We start from the raw sequence: 21,641 nt of genomic DNA on the forward strand, positions 1-21,641 counted from the left end.
GACAAAAATAAACTACGTCCCTTCCTTCCCTTATATTCCCTGCTAAGTCCTCGTCAAAATTGTTGGCAAAGCGACGGAAGATATTGATTTTATGAGATTATTATATCATTTGATTGCCCCAGTTGATACATTTGGCGACGTTTAAAACGTCAATATGTATTTCAGCATTGTGACGTAATGCTGCCCGAATCGTCGCTAGGTATCGTGTACATTAATATAGGCTATCATTTCATTGAAGGATAGGTTGGAATTAGCAATATGACGTCCCGTGACGTCATGAGGTTCACGTTCGTGTTCACACAGAACCTTTCAAAAAGGTTCGCGTTCACACGAACCAGAACCTTTTAGAGGTTCACACCATCCCTAGTTAAAATTTAATGTCTGAGTTTTGGCCGTCTGTTTCACAATCATATTCCGTGAGCGATGAAAACACAATCAAAACTATCCTGGATTTGCGTATATGTGAAAACGTTTTTTTATTGCGTTGACTGACATTAAAACTGTAAACGATGAAGACTGCTCGAAATCGAGAACGAAATGCGGGCATATCAGCGATACAATCTCGCGTCAGTCGTATATGTTGGTATAAGCAAGCACTGGTTTATGTTAACTTTTTATAAACTAATGATATAACCTAGCACTAATCTCTTGATATTTCATATCAAAGCGAGGCATTTTAAGGTCAACGGGCGAAATACAGCAAGCGACGTGATTCTGACCGACCATCAAAAGTTGCTTGGAATTTCGAACATAAAACTCACTTCTAACGTTTGGATTAAAACCATATGAGTTGTATAACATGAACCCTGAACAGTGAACAGTGATTACATTTACGAAGTCTGTTTATTTGTTTCCTACGACTGCATAGCGTACGTACGTCGCATGCGTAATCCAATCCATATATGAAGCCAGTGCTTCCATATAGTATTGTTTGAACAATTTTGATGCATTTGTAATATTATGAATTACAAGGTGTGTCCTTTAAATTGTTACTTCACGTTCCAAACCTCAAATTTAATAAACAAGTCAACCAGCGCGCCTGATTTGCGTTCGTCGTCACTCATGAACGATGAGATTGCAGACAGAAATTTATAAATCTAGAAGATATGGAGTGTTAGAGACGTACTATCTTTGTGTTGTGCAGTTCTGCATCATTCCCCTTTAGTTGGTACTCTTTGACGTCATGTCCGGCTTGATTTATTTTGTGTGGTAAACGGTGGGAAGTGTAGTAGTGTGAGTAGAGCCGGGACAGTCGGTAAGTTTTACAGTTAATTTAGGATTAGGCTGTGCATTTATTGGAGTTTTTTATTATTTCAGTTTACCATATTCGTATTAGTAAGACAACTTATCAAAAATTCGAGAGACGCAAAGAAGGTTGTGCTTTGTCTCGCATTTACGTGTTGCACACTTACAGAAAAGATGCCCCTGTGTGACCTTCCATAACGTAAATAGCCTGGGATCGCAATATGGAGCACTAATTATTTGTTTAGCGAGTTAAGTAAATCCGTTTTTTAAGTATCTGATGAGCGGGACACCGGGTTTGAGGAATATATAATTTGATTCGGCTATATCTCTCTAGCGTTGCAGCAGCTGACGAATTTTCTCCTAATGAATACAGAAAAAGATACAAGAGACAACCACTTTCCACGCACGACGCCCCGGCGCGAACTCATAAATACATCTTTGTTGTTCTCGTCGAGGCAGCTACGGATGAATGACCCCGTGACAATTATAGGCTGACAATTTCCTTCCCCTGACCTAATTACAGGCGATCCAACTCTCTTTATACACTACGCCGCAGGGTAGTGCTTTAGAAGGGTGTTTTGTGATTGTGCAAGTAGGCGGATAATGGCTTCGCAGCTGTTCGATATTATATTGTTACGTGTCAGCGACAAGCCGAGATGTGCTAGCATTGGTAAAGCGACAGCAAGGTATTAGCGGGAATATATATGAGTATATAGAGTGGTGATCTACAGTGGCGATCTACAGTGGCATGTGTGGGTTTTCTAAGACAGATCTAGTCTGAATACTTACGGCCATTGACGGAAAATAGGTTTATTCATCGGATATGCGCCATAACATTGGTCATTAATCTGGAGACAGCGTTTCCATGTATCAAATGCCGTCTCCATAGCCTTACAATTGGCGGCAATGACTCACTCGTGTAAAACAATTTCTCAAATTTCACCAGTCACTTTTCGACACAAGTAGGGAGAGATGATTTTTTCGAATACTGAAACTTTCAGCTCTCTTCCACTAAGAGATAATTTACCAGTGAGATTTATCGTTTCCATATAATTTTTCACACAGCCGTAAAATGCGGTCGTCGTATCGTTGCATACGAAAGACGCAGTACAGAACTTCGCACGTTAGCGCTAATGACATATCAGAGTCGTGAGAAACTTTGCCACGAAGTTCAATGAACTTGGTATGGTATAGGAAAAGAGAAAATTGAATTTATTGTGATGTAGAAGTGGCATATTCTTTATGTTGCTGTAAAAGGTACATATATGAACCATCATTCATACTATGGTGAAGTCAACCGTGTCTGGATCCGAACTATTGCGGCATTTCCTGGATTTACATCTGTTGGCATTAGGGCTGGGCAAAATCGAGCACCTGAGTGATTCGATTCTGAATCACGTATTATGCTTCGAGTCGAGTCGAGTATTCGAGTATCACTCATTATGACGTCACAGAAAATGTAGTATGTCAATGTTCAAATATGTACCTTTTATGCCACCGCAGAGAATATAATGCCTGTTATCCATCACATTGAAGATACTTCGGTATTTCTCAGACCCTACCGCTTTCATTGCACTTTGACAATGTCGTGGGAGGATCACGACTTCGGAAATGTTTTTACCAGTAACCTTAGTAGCTTTGTACTATATGTTTCGTATGCTGCGATACGGCAAATCAAGGTTTCAAGGCTTCCGCAGTGGAAAATAGCATCGAAACCATAATTCTCGTTGATAAAATAACTTTCAGTAGCGAGGTGCGTATAATTTCAGTACTCGAAAAATGGTCTTTTACTACTCGACTCGAATCATTAAAATAATTACTCGATTCAGATTCGAGTACTCGAATCATTGTCCCCAGCCCTAGTTGGCATTTACTAAGCTATAGCCGCAACATTCATAACCGATTGTATAGCGGAGGACCGAAAGTTCCGGTATATACTACGAAACGTTCAGACAATATGCTTGAAATTGAGATATAATATGCCTATCAAGTGCTGTTAAATTTACATGGTGCAATGTGAATATACAAGCAGATTTGGTCAGTAACGAACTTTCTATTTCTGAGTACTCCGTAAGTTGGCCTTATTGCACTGCTTACTCGTGTACCGTGTTTTTCTCGTTCTACTTACCACTTTTCTAGGCAGAGCTACTTATACCTTCCACACTTTTGATTTTACTTATACCTTCCACACTTTTGATTTTCCACACTTTTGATTTTGCCAAGTGTAAAGTAATTTCGACATATTTTAGCGTCACTTTGACGAGGGACATTTCCATGACAGCTGCACGAAATAGTCCCTGTAATCACGGTAGTTCTTGATATTTTCGAAAATTGCGCGTATCTGGACGTATTCCTGGAATCTAGATGGTAACCAACACCGATTAACTAACTAGCCAATACTAAAATTATCCGACCGCGCTAAAATCTACTTTTCGAAACTACTTACTTACCTCCTTCATTTTAATCTATCACTTGAATTAGCGGTGATGCCCGTAAAATTAGTGTTTCTACATGTTATTAGGTTCAATTTTACAGTGTTGCTTTATTTGAGTAGCAAAGGTGACTAGTTTGACCAGCCATGTATACAAACAATTATGTAACCGTAACATAGGGTTATTCAATTTCAGTTTTTCATGCTCAACGACTAATTGCCATTGCCGGTAATAACGCCTAGCTTCAAAAGACTGGTGAAGCGTATCGACTCGACGCGAAAAAGGGCACATATACTTGAGAAGAGGACATCATGTCTGGTCAAGCCCTGACCAGAAAAACGATTCTGTACAAGACGATATCGCTTGCGGCCGGAATTTTGGAAATGGTTTTTGGAATCGTGTCGTTTGCTATGGGACTAGCCGCCGGGTTTGGATATCGCGAAATATTGATTCAGGTGACATCGACGATTATCCTGTCATCTGGATTGTTTGAGTTTCTACTTTCACAAGAAGAAGCAACGGCAGCCCCTGATTATGGATGCAGTGCGTTTGCGGGCTCCGTTTCAACAATCGCCGGCAGCGTTTGTGTGGTGATGGAAATCTCATTTCTATATATCGAGGGCATTACTCTAGCCGGACTTCACGTTGGCATTTTACTGTGCATGTTATGCGGCACGGCGGCGAGCATCGTTCACATGGCGTACCGTATCGCTCCGATTCGCGCCGCGTATGCTCTAACTCACGGCCGGGCCAGAACGATTCGGTCTGGTCGCGGGACCGTCGAGCTCTACCGTCATTACACGGGCTGGCGGTGGAGTGTTTATTGGCTGTGTTGTTGCGAGGTTCTAAACGACACACGTACACGGATACAAATTATCTCGCTCGAAGATGGAAGTAGGAATGGCGATAAATTTCGAGCCGTCGACGCGACGACATCGTGCGACCTTGAAACACACGTGAACGTTTGCTACGATCCAGAACCACCTTGTTACGATGACATCACGAGGACCCCACAGCTATTACCCCCAAAAACAGATTTTGCAACTGGTCGTTGCATAGAATCCAGCAGCATGCTGTGATAATAATTAGGATTTATTACTAGGCCTATGTGGGAAATGCGATATCTGTATGCGCTTTACGGCCTTATAATATCGCTGTGGAACCTTCACGTTGTCGGTGACTAAATGCTGGACCTTGGTCTGACATGACGGCTCCGCCTATCGACACATGCCACGGAATCTTTTTTTCAATTTTCATTCAGTATTTAAGTGTTGTATGCCAACGTGGGTGACTGGTCAATAAACTATTCCAATTCGTTTCGATGCCTTCCTATCGCAATATTGTGCGGTGAAATGATTAAACAGAATTAGGAACTTGGTGCGAATTTTGTTGGAATTCTGTGCGAATTTTGTTGGAATTCTGTAAAGAAACAGTAAAAATGCGGTATTCCGGCAGCTTATGAAACTTGAAATTGCGCTAAATGCTTCACCAGTTATTCAAGCACATACGGCGATGCAACCAACAATGGGAGTTGGGAGTTTCGATAGAGTAGGATAAGTGTGAGTTTCGATAGAGTAGGATAAGTGTTAGGAATCTATGTTCGGATTGAATATCTTGAGTTTTGGCGGTCTGCTTTCAAATAGCCTACTATTCCCTGATAAGCGGCAAGATAGCGTATCGGTATAATCCATAGCTGCAACGCCAATGGGTTGCGGGTACTAGTCCGACCGAGGTCGACTCACGAATTCCTACCCAAGTGTTGGAGGTTCATCTCGACTCCTGCTCGGTGCTCGCTATCTCATCCTGTGTGTCTTCTAAAAGCCTAGAAATGGGCCGTGTCACAAGTCGACTGAACTAAGATGAGGAAAATTGACTTGGTGTAAATGACCATAGTAGTCGACAAACGCCATGAATACCACAAACAACAGCACCTATCTCCTGATCGGTGCAAATTCAATCAAACTGGTGTTATAATCCAAATCTTCATGACTATATCAACACGGCTTTTTCGCTTCGCCCGATTTAAAACGGAAAACGAAAGACACTGTTTGCAAGAACGAAATGCAGATATGTCTGACAACGATGCGGCCTTTATCTTAATCGTTTATGTTCACACAATCAAGCACTGGTTTATGGTAACTGTATTTCAATGAACCGATGAACAAGCACGGAGGACACAACACCAAGCAAGATATTGCGGTAATTTGATTAACCTACACTGTTAGAAAAATCCGTAAATTTACACCTTTTTGAGCAGTAAACGAGTTTACATACGTGGTCGTAACGAAATTTACTGTTATTTAAGCCGTAGTCAATTACGGACACGAGATCATAATTCGATTCACCGAATAAATCCGTAAATTTACACCTTTTTGAGCAGTAAACGAGTTTACATGCGTGGTCGTAACGAAATTTACTGTTATTTCCGCCGTATTCATTTACGGACATGAGATCGCAATTCGATTCACCGAATCAATCCGTAAATTATTTCATTTGTCACACGTATGGGTGGGCATTTCTTGTGGCCAAGAAAGAAAGATTTTGATAAAATTGTAATTCCATATACAATAGGGTTACATAAACGCGTAGAGTATTACGATTTTGCTAGTAGTCGTGTCAGAAGGCCTGGTTACGTGCTCGATTCGACTTGAAGTTCAAGCCGTCTCCGGTGACGTCACGCGACAACTCCGAGCTGACTCGCTGAAGCGCGCAGTTTACATGAATCTTTACTCCACTGTTTTGTTACGCCGTTACCAAATATTTTCGAACGGTGCATTGCATTTGGGAATTGGAGTAAGAGGTTGCGTTTGGCAAATAGCATGAGCAAAGTAGCACGACCAGGTGTGTGGTCCGATGTAGAAACTTTTTTTCTTCTTGATATAATCGAGGAGAAGAATATAATCAACAAGATAGATGGTTGTCGAGGAAGGAATCAGCAATACTACCAAAGTGTTACTGAAGAATTCATGAAGAGAAATATAGAAAGAGACTGGTTAGTTTTGTGAGCATTTTACTGTAGTGGTATTGAAATTACGACTTTTAGTAACATTTCCACCGAGATTTTGCCTCGTCACTGCAGATAGACTACCTCACCGCACCATCTTTATATATAGATAGCTACCACTGTAATACTTCTGATAGTGTCTGTCAATTCTGTTTATGTATATTGCATAATGTGAAAAAATACCAAGATAGTGAGAAATATTGCAATATGAATTCAGGAAACAGATATCTACGAAGTGGAAAAATATGAAGAACATTTACTACAGTAAATTGAAGGTAGCGTCGAAGTCAGGAGCCGGTGCAGTGACCTGGATTTTCTACGATAAAATGCATAGCCTTTTGTCACAGAGACCACGAACCAAAGTAAACAGTTGTTATATGTTAAGCCGTAGGCCATTTGTAATCTTATCTGCAGTGATATGTGATTTGCTTCCATTTTTCATGATCATTGAACTGTTTTTATGCTGTCATACATCATGCCTATTATTGAATTCAAGGCTTTTCAAGGAGATTTGACAATGGTGGACACCATGCGCCAGAAGTTTGGTATGATACAGATTTGTCAGTGACATAAATTCTGGAACTAACTAGTTCTTGTCATTTTAGATGCAACACCGGATGAACTGCTCTCCGTCGATGATGATGATGCTGCTGCTGCTGATGACTCAAATTGTATGTTATATTAGTTCATGCATCATTTTACATCGTTGTATTTCATCTTTACGATTGACTATATTTCTAGTGACCAGTGAAGAGACTGCGACAACATCGACATCGTCGCCTCAGTCAACCGCCACCCTTTTCAACGTTAGTTGTGAAACTGCAGACGAAGCGGATGAGACTGAGACTGGCATGCCTAGAACTAGGAAGCGAAGAGCAGGTGCAAAGTACACGAGTACCAGTTTGGTATAGGAAATTGACAATCATAAAATAATGTTTTAGATGTGAGAAATATTCGCCAGCATAAGAGAAAAAAAGGTAATGTACAATTAATTTGGATATTTTGATGTGTATAATGGAGCACTTTTCGTTTTTCAGACGATGATGGATGGCAAAAATACATCAATGCATTCACTGAGCAGTGCGAGAAGGATCGAATTTGTAAAGAACAGCTAGTTAACAAGATGAACGAGACCTTGATGGAATCGCTCAGAATACTGATGATGAGACAAGATGAAGGAGTTGTACATACAAATAGAAGTGAATGTCAGTCACCACCTGTGGTGGTACATGTGGAGATTGATGATTCTATCAACAATGATGAAAGTTGAATGCTAAGCTTAAGAGTTAATAAAATTCATGTAGTTCCTCTTGTGGTACTAGTAATTTGGCTTTTGCTCAAATTGTGATACTGATAAGTTTAGCAATATCCTGCACCTAGCTGCAAAGTGCCAGCTACTACCGTGTTTGCCAACTAGAATGCCTACCAACTAGACACTCCTATTTCCTGCATTACACGTTCCTTGCGAATACACATTTGTGTTTAAATTATACAACTGTATTCACCAAAAATTGAATCCATATCTTATTATCGACGAAAAGACATTCGCAGAGGCTGCGTGTCAGCCAAGTGCTGAACTATTGCCTGGCGAACCCTAGCGCCATCATTATGCTGGTTTTCGCTTTGTGAAAGAGAATGTGTTGGCGGTTGAGGAAAGCAGTGGTTTTGGTCAATCTGTTCAGGTATAGCGATTGCATTCTTTTCGCACAAATTGTGCATAGCACAGCATGTTGACACAATTTCAGGTACCATGTCAATTGATGCACCAATTTTCTTTCCCAATATTCGCCACCGTGCCTTCAGCCTTCCAAAAGCATTCTCAACACATATGCGAACACTGGAATGGTACACGTTGAATGACTCCTGATCAGGGGGCAAGCCAAAACCGATGAATGGCTTGATAAGCCATGGTAGAAGTGGGTATGCCGGATCTCCGAGTATCAGTTGAGGAATTTCCACTTCATTCAACCAGATAGATGCCTAAAAAAATAATGAAAAAATTCGTTTTCACATGTTCAGTGAAATAAAGTCGCAATGTTTTCCAAACCTTGGGTAACTTGTCGTGATGCTTGAATATGCCTGATTCGGTGAAGACGGCTGCATCGTGGGTACTGCCAGGCCATTTCACATTTATGTCTCTAAACCTTAAATTTTTATATGTCCTTATAGTCAATTAATATCAATTTTTGACATATTCTTCACACTTACATATACCGATCATCGACAACTGCTTGCAAAATTATTGAATCCCAGCCTTTTCGGTTTGTATAATCCTTTTTGCCCTCACATGGCGCCGTCACTGGAATGTGGGTTCCGTCGACACATCCAACAACCTATCATGAAAGATGTATAGGCATATTACTGAGCAACAATGCAGATTTTCAATGAATTCTTGTGAACCTGAGGAAAGTGGTGATGTCTCTGTATCCGCATTGCGATTTCTTCAGCCTCTTCTGGCTTTGGCCACGAAATGAACACATGGAGTTGCTTGTTTATTGCCTGACAGAACCTTATAACAAAAATACAGATTAGTTTGACAGTTGACTATATAATATATATACATCAATCAAGGAAATTCCAAATTACCGTTTAAGGCACCTGCAAACCGACGACTTGCTTACTCCAAAAATGTGTGCAACAGTACGGTACTCAGCAGAGGATGCTAGCATATAAATTGCGATGACGGTTCTTTTGTCTGTAGGTATTGGTTTCCTCACTGTCACATCATCTGATGATATTAAACATTTTGCTAGACGTTGGCGAACTCAGTCTATAGATAGATTTACGACTAAGATATTATCACACTACCTGGCCTCATATCTTCGTTAATTAGGTTCAATAATTCCATAAAAGTTTCCTTAGTCAACCGAAAATTTTCAATCCATTGAGCGTTGTTGTATTCAGCAGCATCTTTTTCCCAATATTCCCCGTATCTAAAGTATAGCCAGACTATCACAACAGTACGCTGTAAATTGTCAGGATACTATACAATAAAGTTCTGGTGTTTATTAGATGTCGTAAATACGAATCTAGACAAACCTTGGATGCATCCATACTCTTCCGGTACGGTTGTCTGTTGAGGAATCCATAATCCTGGGGGGTTGATGCCTCCTTTGTTCCAGTAAAATTTGATGAATCCCATCATAAACATACTTAATAACAAACAGAATCCTCATAAGTTCACTCTCAGTCAACATACTTTTCCAATTTCCCTACAAGAAACGGGAATTATATGAATCAACAAGCCTAGTTACCCCGCAGCAACAAGCATCTTCAGCGAACAACAAAAGTTGCGAGAGCTCAAGCCGATCGTAAACCACTTTACACAACAGCTTGAGGCTCGAGTCGACTTGAAGCAGTTTGCCTTTTTCTCTTCCTCGAATACGAGAGAGTCGGATCGACGAGTCGGCTTCGAAGCTGACTTAAACCGTCATGTAAATGGGCCTAGAGATTGCTGACAATCAGCATTTTGAAAATATGCATTTATAGATATAGGAATTCAATATCGCAACAATCAATAGTTTCATGTTGACATAATTTCAGTAGGCCAGCCGTTCTAACACCAAGTAGGCTTAAGAATAGATTGTATGGTGGTACATCGACTTTAAGGGTTATAGTCATCTTTATATTTAATAACAGGAGCTAATCAGGCGCAAAGTCACTCAACTCGCAACTGTCATAGTTGAGTGACTTTCATCAGGCGGGAAGCCAGCGATAGTTCTTTTGTTCGATATCCCAGGGGATTAGCGAGAAAGATTGAGGTTAAGAATTGCCAGACGGGATACAGCGGTTGTTCTCGGCAAACAGTTGCGGGTGTGACAGAAGGGTTTCTTTCATAGAATAAGGAAGATCAGTATATGCTTGCACATTATTCCAAGCATACTGGTAGGGTTGATGGAAAGGAACACATCATTCGCATGATGGACAGTAGCTATGGTGCCTCATTCAAACGTAAGTATAAATAGCTATCCTTATATTTTGATATAGATAATGCTATGTCACTACATGACTCCCCAGACTCGGTCGTGATTATATTGCCTGTCGCAGACAAAAGCTCAAAATTCGTTTTATTTCAATATTGAGTTGTGAATGTTTGCAGACAGCTATCTTACTGTTATCTTTTATAAAAGGAACCCGTTCTCTCTTCAGGGCGTTGAAAAAGGTGAAGTCACTGAGGGTTGTCACCACAATGGAAAGAATTTCGACAATATGCAAAATGCTTCAATCGCAATCATACACGGCTTCTATGGGCATGCTCTAGTTACTATGTTCATACTTTGATGAGCCAATCTCGCAAATATTCAGGCGAATGGTAAGCAAAAAGCCTTCTTTTATTCATAGTTGTTAGTTTATAATTCTCGTTAATAAATTACCTTTCACTTTTCAGTGGAGAGACGCGTATAGTTTCAGTACACGAAAAAATGTCTCCTACTCAACTCAAATAATTACAATAATAATTGATTCAGATTTGAGTAGTCGAATCATTGCAGTCATTTGTTGCCATTTACCATTGTTTGATAGATGACTCCAACAATCAAACAAGTCCAAATGATGTCAATGAAGGTGTGTTGTAATAATCCAATCCATATCTGTTTTCAGGAAAGTGTTCAAGGAGACTTTGTGGAGGAGGCTCCAAATCATCCGTTCTTGATCGCAATCAGTAAGTTATTGTTTAGATTGCAATGCAATAGTTTTGGAAGTGACATTTTATGCTCATGATTACACCAATTCATGTCAGCATGCGCTATATAATTTTAGGAATTAGCGTGGAAAGTTAGCGGGAATGTATCTAATAAAAATCACAATTTGGAGGTGATTTGAGTCGATTCAAGTCAAGTCGCGAGTCAAGTCACATTACCAATTAATACTAACTAATATGACACAATTCAAGTAGGCGCCAATAGTTGAGGAGTATATAAACTATAGTCGAATTCATTTTCAATAAAACAATATGTTTGGTTAATGGTCAAGGTACGGACAGAGACAGATATTTTGCTAATAAATTAATTTACTACTTGTTTACCACAAAGTAAACTGTAAGCTTCGAACACTTCGTTTGTGGTCAATTTATTTGCGAGAGAACAATGGCGGCTCAGTAAAACACACTATAATGGAATGATTGGTAGCTGTCACTGGTTACACCAGCGTTGCGCGAACAATCCGAACATATGCAAGATTCATTTATTTTCATCAACACCGATAACTTTATCACTTGGAATTGACTCCTGAATTTTGATCCGAGTCACGAGTCAATCAACATTTCTGATACGTATAGTCAAGTCGTTTTAACAAATTGACTCGAGTCAAGTCAAGTTTTACAAAAAGATGACTCGAATCAAGTCTTGACTGGAGTCATCCCAACACTGGTTTACAACAACCACCTCTAAATTGGTATGATTTATTAAGATGCTAATCTGACTACAATACCCGTGCATTTTTAGGCTCGACCGTCCACTGTACAGACAAGTTTCTGATAACCGCTGAAAAATCGACCATTTATTCGACGGAATCCTTCTACTCTGCAGTAGCTTATTTCTTCGCCTGCTTCTATGTCTTCAATATGGAGTACCCAGAAGAAGCAACAGCTGCATTGGAGTTCATGCAAAGGTGAGCTATGAGTGAGAGTGAGACCACAATTGAAACAGATTATACTAAATTTAATTGATACTAATTATGCACCTGGACTCCCCGAAACACGTTCTGATCTCGACTATGCCTACCTTTATATGCTTTACAAGACAACAACTTCTATCTTTAATTCTTGTCCCAAGCAGTCTCTGATGCTACTCCAGTAGAAGTAATCAATAACATAATTGATGCATCCCATAACCACTAGAGTACTTGTGTAGAAGTGCTTCACAGTGGCCAAATCGCGGGCCCGTGAGAGTGAACCACGGTGTAATTTTCTAAATTAGCCAACCCTGGTCTACGTAAATCAGGGATGACCAAACCGTGGTCCGCGAGAAGGTTTAGAGGGGCCCGCTAAGTAATTCTTGAAGTTAGTTATAATTTCAAAAAATTAATTACCCAGGTGATGTTTTGTGAACTTGCGAGGCCAAACAAAAATTTGATCAGCCTGGTTGCGAAATGCAGGATCTTGATGACTAAAATATGTATATAACCCAGTCCTTGCCAAGCCAAATGAGCCTAGCTCTATACAGAGGCGACCCACAATATTTCAAGTGTCATCATTATTGACCGAATTCATTCATTAACTTTGAATAATTTTTGCGCTTGGCGCGGCTATGTATTCAGGATTTTAATAACATAATTGTTATCGATTTTGATGAGCTGTTTTATAAGTCTCGTTTTTGCCGTTACCTAATCCGGTTCGCTCATAATTGGACGACTACTAAAAGGTTATCAATATTGAAGTGGCCTGCGCAATGGTTTGAAAATCTTATGCGGCCCTTCGGCTGAAAAGGTTGGCCACCCCTGACATGAATTGTACTAGAATACACTATTACTATCAGCTGGCAATCGTTTTGATTCTTTGTGCCTGTTAGTAATATCTAGCCTATTTCATTTATAGGTACTTTGCTGGGATCGCAGAGCAGGGCTCAAAGACATCTAAAAGAAGAAAAACTGACGTTCACCCTGAAGTGATAAAGTTTGCAAAGTTGCTGAAAAAAGCTCCATGAATACATCAATAAATGCTTCGACGCTGCATCATTAATTGATGATTAGTGTGTGGGTTTATGACCCGGTCTAGGAGTCGAGGAAATTGTATGTGGATTTACCAGCAAATCGGGCATATTATTACTGTGATTGTGCCGTGATTCCGAAGTGCGCCAAAGAGTCGTATTTAGCTTTACAAATTGGCAGTAAATTTACTAGCAAACAGTATTAATCCTACTGTTATTAGCCGTAATTTCATTGACTGTCTGGAAGCAGTTTTTAGTTTTACAATAAGGAGTAAATTTACTGACAAACCAGTAATAAATCTTACTGGAATCAGTATTTAGTTTTACAGTTAGTCAGTAAATTTACTAGCAAACCAGTAATAAATCTTACTGCTATAACACCGTAATTTAATTGACTTTCTGGAAGCAGTAATTACATTTACAAATAGCAGTAAAACTGCTGCCTGCTATTTGAGCAGTAAATTTACTGGTATTTTTTTAACAGTGTAGCTATAATTTTATCTTACCTTAGTAACCTACATTGTCTTAATCAGTGACGTTCGGCGAGGTGAGATAACTATGCCAACCTACAATGATTGTTGATATTTTTGCCGATGTCAATTGTTCATGAACAACTGATTTTTTTTGTTGCACCCAAAATTATTCAATTGCCTAGGGCTGCACCCCCAAGCATATTTTAATGACAGTACTAAAACAAGAGGCAACAGTTCGAAGTCCGGTTGGTCCTTTCGGGTTTGGCCTTCACTATTGGAAATTACCTGAACATTCCCGAGGACCGCTCAACTAAATAACGATATATTAATTGTATGTGGTAAATTGGAAGATCAAAGCATGGTTGTTACAACAATGTTCGGGTAAGGGCTCGTACCATCTGGTTCAAGCCCGGTGCACACATCCCAAATTCACCTCTGCGACGGGCAATATGGGGACGCTAATTGTATTGGATTTTGTTATATTGATATCTGTGACTAGCAAATCAACTGAGATAGTGGTAGCATTCTTCGATCACATTGAATTTAGCGCTGCACCCAGTTATTTATTTTAACATAAATGTATTTCAAACAAAGCAATCCATATTATATCACGTTCAGTTGAGGTTGTAGATCACAACACTAAATAGTGTCGTCCGTCATGATACTCTGAATATTTAATTTTGTAACTCTCAAATAGAAGTAAATTTAGTTAATATGTTCGCCAAAAATTTCCAAAACATCTTCAATGTACAAAAGGCTCTCGCTCTCAAAAGTGGTACAGTGCCTCTTTCTTCGATTTCGACACGCCGTGCGCGGCAGGATACAATACCTAGTTCGATACATTTTGAAGAAAGTAACCCGAGATAGCGTGATGGAAGTGTTTCAATAGGAATTGGCGATCTAGAAGTACGAGCGATTGATTTCACATGAATTTTGATAAAGCACTGCATTCATAGAAATAACTTTCAAGCACTGTCAGTGTGCATCCCGCGCGAAACGCGACGAAAAATTTCGGAATTTGACGGATTTTATCGAATGTTGATTTGCAGTGAGAACTCAAGGAAATATGGAACTATTGTTCACACTATATAATTATACAGGACCCTGTACTGCGACGTTATTTTTTTCCAGCTCCCCCTTTACCGCCCCTTTTATACGAGCGCCCACATCGCCCTCTGAGCGTATCATTACACATCAAAATCCAGATCGCCCCTTCGGGAGCACTGGAAGCAAGGTTAAGAAACATTGGTATATAGAGAGAATCCAAATTACAAACGATACTAAACTGAAAGGTAATGTCAATTCGATAAAAATGCACCGCGAAATTGACATTTTAATGCACTATGCAACGTTTAGCAACGCAGCCTTTTATGAATGCTTAGATCCCCGACGCATTTCTGCCAGAGTTTTTTGCATGAGCTACACATGTCGACGCGTTTCACACATCAATGGTCAAACAGAAGCAGATACCATTGAAGACGTATCGATCACATAATAACGTACCTGGCTAAGTAAATAAGGATAGGATGTTCAGGTTCGCAGGTTCGCATCATACTGCAGTTGATAAATTTTCAGTTCAACTTAAATTACATCAATGTCTTCGTACTGTTAAACATACGCATGACTTCGCGCATCAACTATCTATATTTAGCATCGGTCAGTTTGAGTGTACAACCGATGGTTGAGTTTGTATCATTTAGACCAGGGGTGGCCAACCTTTTTGCCATTCACGGCCGCATTTCGATAACCATAGTAGCTTACATCCGCCTTCCAGGGCATATAGTCGTAATGAACGAGCTGGACGCCAAATGCCCAGGTCAAAGTGTGTGTGTCCATTTCCGGCGAACTCTCGCCCAATATATTTAATGAGTCGAGTCGAGTAACGGGTTCTGTACATTGGAAATTGCAATTCGTGAAAGAGCGTCAGCTACACGATTGTTTTTCCCGTCAATGTGCTGAATATCTGTGGTATACTCGGAGATTGCCGACAGGTGACGTTGCTGACGCGCCGACCAAGGCTCTGATATCTTCGCAAATGCGAACGTCAGTGGTTTGTGGTCAGTAAAGGCTATAAAGTTGCGGCCTTCAAGAAAATACCGGAAATGTCGAATGGCAAGTTGCAGAGCAAACAATTCCCGATCAAACGCACTGTACTTGAGCTCCGGAGGTCGGAGGTGTTTACTGAATAACGCTAATGGCCTCCAGCGTTGGTCTATAAATTGCTCCAAGACTGCCCCAACCGCGTATTGCGAGGCATCGATCGTCAAAGCAGTCTTTGCCTCTGGTAAAGGATGGAGAAGTGTGGAGCTGGCTAGAGCTTCTTTTGCTTTTGCCATTGCAGTTTCCATCTCAGTTGTCCAAAGTAGCGTTTTTGGATTTCCAGAAAAAGCACCATAGAGAGGCATCATGATTTTTGCCGCCTCGGGTATGAACCGATGATAAAAATTGATCATCCCCGTAAATTCCTGAAGACCTTTCACCGTTGTGGGCCGTTGTGGGCCAGTGACTGGCACACCATGTCCATCATTCGCTGAAATGTCTGCGCTGCATTTTAAAGCCCGAATGGCATGCGTAGGAATTCGAACAATCTGAATGGTGTGGTGATAGCCGTTTTCAGAATGTCATCAGGTGCGACGGGAACCTGATGGTAGCCTCGCACCAAGTCGATTTTCGTAAAGACATTTGATCCCGCGAGGCGCGCGGTGAAGTCTTGAAGATGTGGGATAGAGTTAACGGTCTGGTTGCGTGGCGGTATTAAGACGCCTGTAATCTCCACAAGGACGCCCACCTCCGGAACCCTTGGGCACCATGTGCAAAGGTGAAGACCATTGGCTCGAAGAACGGCGGATGATTCCCAACTCTAGTATTTTATTGAACTCAGTTTGTGCGATGGCGAGTTCATCAGGTGCCAATCCTCTTGCACGAGAATGAATAGGCTGTCCGGTTGTTATGATAAGATGCTCCACCTTGTGCTTGGGTTGTACATGCGTAAAATGCGGGGTAATAATCTCGGGAAATTCGGCTAGGATTTGCGCGTAGCAAGACCTTCCCGTGCTGACAGAATTAAGACCAAGCGAAACGTGTTCACTAATACCGAGAGGAATGCTGGTTAGGGAATGCAAATGAATAAGGCGACGGTGTTTGACATCAACCAGCAGATCTTGCGCTCTAAGGAAATCTGCTCCAAGCAACGGCTGGGACACGTCAGCCAAGGTAAATTCCCAACCATATTCGCCTGACGGGAAAACCAAAGAAAGACGCTTGGTCCCGGCTTCCGTTCGCGGCAGTAAGCAGCGGACCAGAAGTTTTGTGTCTCCGTTCGTGCCTGGTGGGTGGGAATACGCTCACTTACGCCCCAGTATCGACAAGAAAAAGGAATTTGGACCTAAGGTATTGCAGGTAAAAGAATTTTTTGCCAGTTGCCCCGTTTACTGCGGACAACCGCCTTTGTCGTTTTCCTGCTGCCAAGCACAGGGAGGGCAACATTATCGTGCTTTCTTGCTAAATCGTCGATGGTAGAAGCAGCAGTTTGAAACCATTTCCATCGCATTGGGAATGATCGGTTTGGTCTTGCTCAATTTACTAATACTGTAATCGCCGGATCTCGATAGCCACATTTGATCAGCCCGCTGAGCCAAATCTCGTGGGTTATCTAGATCCTCTTGTGCCAGCACTATACGTATGTTTTCCGGCATTTGCTGTAAGAACAAGTATTTGAAAAGGAAACATGGGTGATGATCTCCTAGCAGTGCGAGCATTTCGTCCATCATCTCTGTCGGTTTTCTGTCGCCAAGAGGTGACATATTTAACAGACGTGCAGCTCGCTCTTGTGGAGACAAGGCAAAAGACTGTGATAACCTACTTTTGATTGTGTTGTACTTCTCTGCCTGCGGAGGATTGTCCAAGAGTTCTATCAGACGTTTTGCTGTGGTCTGATCTAAAGCTGAAACTACGTAATAGAATTTGGTTTCATCTGAAGTTACTCCTTTCAAGGTGAATTGTGCTTCCGCCTGTCGTAACCAAACTCGTGGATCCTCTGCCCAAAAAGGTTGGAAACTTAACAGCTACCGCATTCTGTTTGCCTGCTTGCTGATCCATGTCCGTAGTGCGGGAATACGTTCCTGCACGTCGGGGTCACCAATGAAGCGAGAACTCCGTTTATTGCGAGCGAAGTTAGTAACTGACCAGTAACGCATCACATGCATGCATTGAAAGGGACGCGGAAACCTTCACAAATTGGTAATCAAATAATCAACACAATACGATCGACGAGCGCGCCTTGTAGAGCCGCTACAATAGGCTTATTATACGCACCAAAATAGCGAGTATGGTCACTGGTAATGTAAAGGGAATGCTCATACTCGCAGCAAGCGCGAAAAAATTTTCAGATTCACTTTTGAATTTCGTAATTGATATTGGTAATTTTACATATTACTATCAAACGTTTATCTTTTCGCAGCCCATGTTATCAGATTCACTGGTATAGAGTTCATGCAGGGGGTGCTTTCGGAAATTTGGGGCAAGTTATATATTGTGATGCATCTTCGGGTGGGCCCATTGTTATTAGTAGGGCGTTTTTTTTTGACATGTCAAAATTTGTCAAAATTTTATCAAAATTGTAGCGTTAAGCCTAGTGCACATTTGCGTAAATCGTACGCGCGTACGATTATCACTCTCTCACTAAATTGGCCAAAACGAGAGATTACGTCATCGCTGAACGAAAAGTGAGAATAAATTTTTTCGCGTTTCCGCATGTTGTCGCTGCCGAGCGTCAAGCTGCTTTCGCGCGAAAACAAAAGCAATCGGTCTCTTTTGAGTTCGCAATTTGCACTGGACACAGCATTTTGTGGTGGAGAAAATTACTTTGGTTGACAAGGATGAGTATTGTACGAGGGCAGGATGATTCGGCTGGGGCAAGCAGCCAAACGGAAATGGACCTGCTGGCTTTACTTTATTTGGCTCTAAAGAAGGACGAAAGGAGGAAGAAGAAACAAAAGAAGAGGCGGGCCTGTTGGGTTCACCCCATTCTCCAGAGAAGGGATCAACTTGGAGAGTACAGGCTAACACAGGAAATGAGATACGAAAGACCTGCAGCCTTCTTTCAATATTTCCGCATGACACCTGACAAGTTTGACGAGCTTCTGTCAATTGTTGGCCCGCTCATTTCGAAGCAGACGACAGCGATGAGGAAACCGATTCCTCCCAATGAACGACTGGCAATCACTCTCAGGTAAATCATATATCCATTTGATCATTACAATATAAATTGTTGAAACCAATTTACAACTGTGGTATAGGCCTATATACGGCATCTGTGTACAGTAAATTTGAATTGAGAATCCCTGTACAAAAGCATTTTTCACTATTTTAGGTTCCTGGCTACTGGTGATTCGTTTCAAACTATCGCTTTTTCGTATCGGTGCGGGAAGTCAACAGTGGCCAAGTTGATCCGGGACACTTATGTGGCTATCTGGCAGGCTTTAGCAGCGGATTACATGCCAGAACCAACACAAGAACAATGGATAGAGAACGCAGCACAATTGAAAGATAAGTGGAACTTTCCTAATTGTATTGGCAGTATTGATGGTAAACATGTGATCGTTCAGAAGCCTGCAAATTCTGGAAGAATGTATTTTAATTATAAAAAGACTTTTAGTATAGTTCTGATGGCAGTTGCTGATGCGGACAGAAAGTTTGTTGCAGTAGATGCAGGCCAATATGGAAGGGTTAATGATAGTAAGTGCTTCAGCAACTCCGCTTTGGGAAAGCGTTTAGCATCGGCTCAGCTAGATCTGCCATCAGATGCTCCCCTGCCTGGGTGTGTAAGTCCAATTCCTCATGTTTTCGTTGCAGATGAAGCTTTCCCACTGCAGAGGCATATTATGAGGCCGTTTCCAGGTTCCTATTTAAATTGCCCAGAGCGGAGGCATTATAACTTCAGGTTATCTCGAGCCAGGAATGTTGTAGAAAATGCATTTGGCATTTTGTCGTCCCGGTTTAGAATGTTTCGCAGGGCATTGGCAATCACTCCTGTACATGCTGACCATATCGTAAAAGCAGCTACTGTCCTGCATAATTATCTTTCAGGTGATCAACATCACCTTGCATTTATGGCAAACGATGGCGATGAACCCCCACAGCAACCCGCACCGCATTGGCGGAATCTTGTAAGAGCGGGAAGACGTCCAACAGAGGAGGCAACGAAGATTAGGGATGATTTTGTTTCTTATTTCAGTAGTCAGCGGGGTGATTTTGCGTAGGCATTGAGTAGAGATGGTGTGAACGCGAGGTTCACGTTCGCGTTCTGTGTGTGTGAAACTCGCAAATTTAGAGGTTCACGTTCACAAACAAATCTTGGTAGGTTCTGCACTGTGAACCTTTTCCATATATCCATCCGCTGAATATACATTGTCCGGTCTGACCATTCCCTTGCAATTCCCCATTGAAATTGTTGGCAAAGCGACGGAATATATTGATTTTGTGGGATTATTATATCATTTGATTGCCCTGGTTGATACATTTATCGACGTTTGAAACGTCAATATGTACTTTAGCGTAATGGCATTATATGGCCCGAGTCATCGCTAGGTATCGTGTATGTTAATATACGCTATCACTTCACTGAAATGTAGGGTTGGAATTAGCAATATGACGTCATGAGGTTCACATTCGCGTTCACACAGAATCTTTCAAAAAGGTTCGCGTTCACACGAAGCTGAACCTTTCTGAGGTTCACACCATCCCTAGCATTGAGTCTCGAATCCATATATATATATTTATAATATATCAATGTTGTCTTACATTCATATATATATATAATATATCAATGTTTATTTCACGATTTTTATAGATACCTCTGTTCCATAAATATATATTTATAATATATCAATGTTGTCTTAAATTCATATATATAATATATCAATGTTTATTTACTGATTTTTATAGATACCTCTGTACATAGATTCCATATATATAAATATATTCATGCATGTTAATACTAGCTCATGATATTGGAAATATTATTAGGAATCTTCGTGACCATTTTGTAGCCGATTGTGCTATGGTTATGCAGTTCTCTAATCTGAAGAGCTTCTAATCATAAGCGAATGAGGTATATGATCAATTGATCATATCCAAGTGCTTTGCCTATGATGATCACATATTGTCGGAAATGCTGAGGCTTTGGACATTGGAATTCTTAGCCAATGATAAGCAACCTGATTTAATATTCTGAGGCAACATTTCACTGTTACACTTCTTCCTGCAATATATGATAAATCATTGATTTTGCTAAAATCTTGTCTCTTGTTAGCGATGATGACTCTAAATACTAGCAGAGGCAGAGAAAGACACAGGACCAGATTTTTGTACAATAGATTTATTACTGCATTTGTCTGAGACCCAAGATGTGCAAGTGCAAACCGGGGCACAACTGGTTGTAGGAGTTGGTGTTTCTCGCCTTGAGAAGACACCGTGGAGACCAAAGTTTAAACCCGGTTAAAATGAAAGATCTCCCAGCCATTTATTATGACCATTTCCTGACATTCAGACAAATGCTTCTTGCTGCGTCATGCTGTTCTGTGTAGCTAAAAGATAACAAAGAAGTACAACTTGCAATGACAACATGAACATCAACCTATTTCCAATCCGGAAAATGCCAAATTCCCTCAGCTGTTATTGCGGTCTATTCTACCTCTCTAGGTGCTACGTGACGCTTTTGAGTTTTTCTGATTCTCTATAAAGCCTTATCCTAATCATAATCCAATATCATTCTATAGATTCTATAGAATGAATAGCAGCCAATGCTCGACCAGGGTCTGAAACTGACCTCACCTGAGACACA

At 40.9% G+C, this 21,641-nt stretch overlaps 3 protein-coding genes across 4 annotated transcripts; all 3 read left to right on the forward strand.

Moving 5' to 3' along the window:
* Nucleotides 1-5,132: 5,132 nt before the first annotated feature.
* LOC145436315 (uncharacterized) lies at nt 5,133-7,990 on the forward strand. The gene is made up of 5 exons (XM_080313673.1): nt 5,133-7,226; nt 7,287-7,352; nt 7,423-7,560; nt 7,623-7,658; nt 7,719-7,990. The coding sequence occupies exons 1-5, from the start codon at nt 7,142-7,144 to the stop codon at nt 7,949-7,951; spliced, it is 558 nt and encodes a 185-aa protein (XP_080169799.1). The 5' UTR covers nt 5,133-7,141; the 3' UTR covers nt 7,952-7,990.
* Nucleotides 7,991-10,200: 2,210 nt separating this feature from the next.
* LOC145436316 (uncharacterized) lies at nt 10,201-13,357 on the forward strand. Of its 2 annotated transcripts, XM_080313675.1 has the most exons (5): nt 10,201-10,632; nt 10,831-10,993; nt 11,281-11,341; nt 12,123-12,288; nt 13,214-13,357. In XM_080313675.1, the coding sequence occupies exons 2-5, from the start codon at nt 10,991-10,993 to the stop codon at nt 13,320-13,322; spliced, it is 339 nt and encodes a 112-aa protein (XP_080169801.1). In that variant the 5' UTR covers nt 10,201-10,632; nt 10,831-10,990; the 3' UTR covers nt 13,323-13,357. The 2 variants fall into 2 exon arrangements, with proteins under 2 accessions (XP_080169801.1, XP_080169800.1); XM_080313674.1 differs by having other exon boundaries at nt 10,831-11,341.
* Nucleotides 13,358-18,422: 5,065 nt separating this feature from the next.
* On the forward strand, nt 18,423-19,969 carry LOC145435415 (uncharacterized). The gene is made up of 3 exons (XM_080312691.1): nt 18,423-19,028; nt 19,170-19,392; nt 19,886-19,969. The coding sequence occupies exons 1-3, from the start codon at nt 18,676-18,678 to the stop codon at nt 19,967-19,969; spliced, it is 660 nt and encodes a 219-aa protein (XP_080168817.1). The 5' UTR covers nt 18,423-18,675.
* The last annotated feature ends 1,672 nt before the right edge of the window (nt 19,970-21,641 follow it).

The sequence above is a fragment of the Botryllus schlosseri genome, chromosome 3, assembly GCF_051294905.1.
Source record: "Botryllus schlosseri isolate E-star chromosome 3, Bs_hap1, whole genome shotgun sequence".
NCBI lineage: Eukaryota > Metazoa > Chordata > Ascidiacea > Stolidobranchia > Styelidae > Botryllus > Botryllus schlosseri.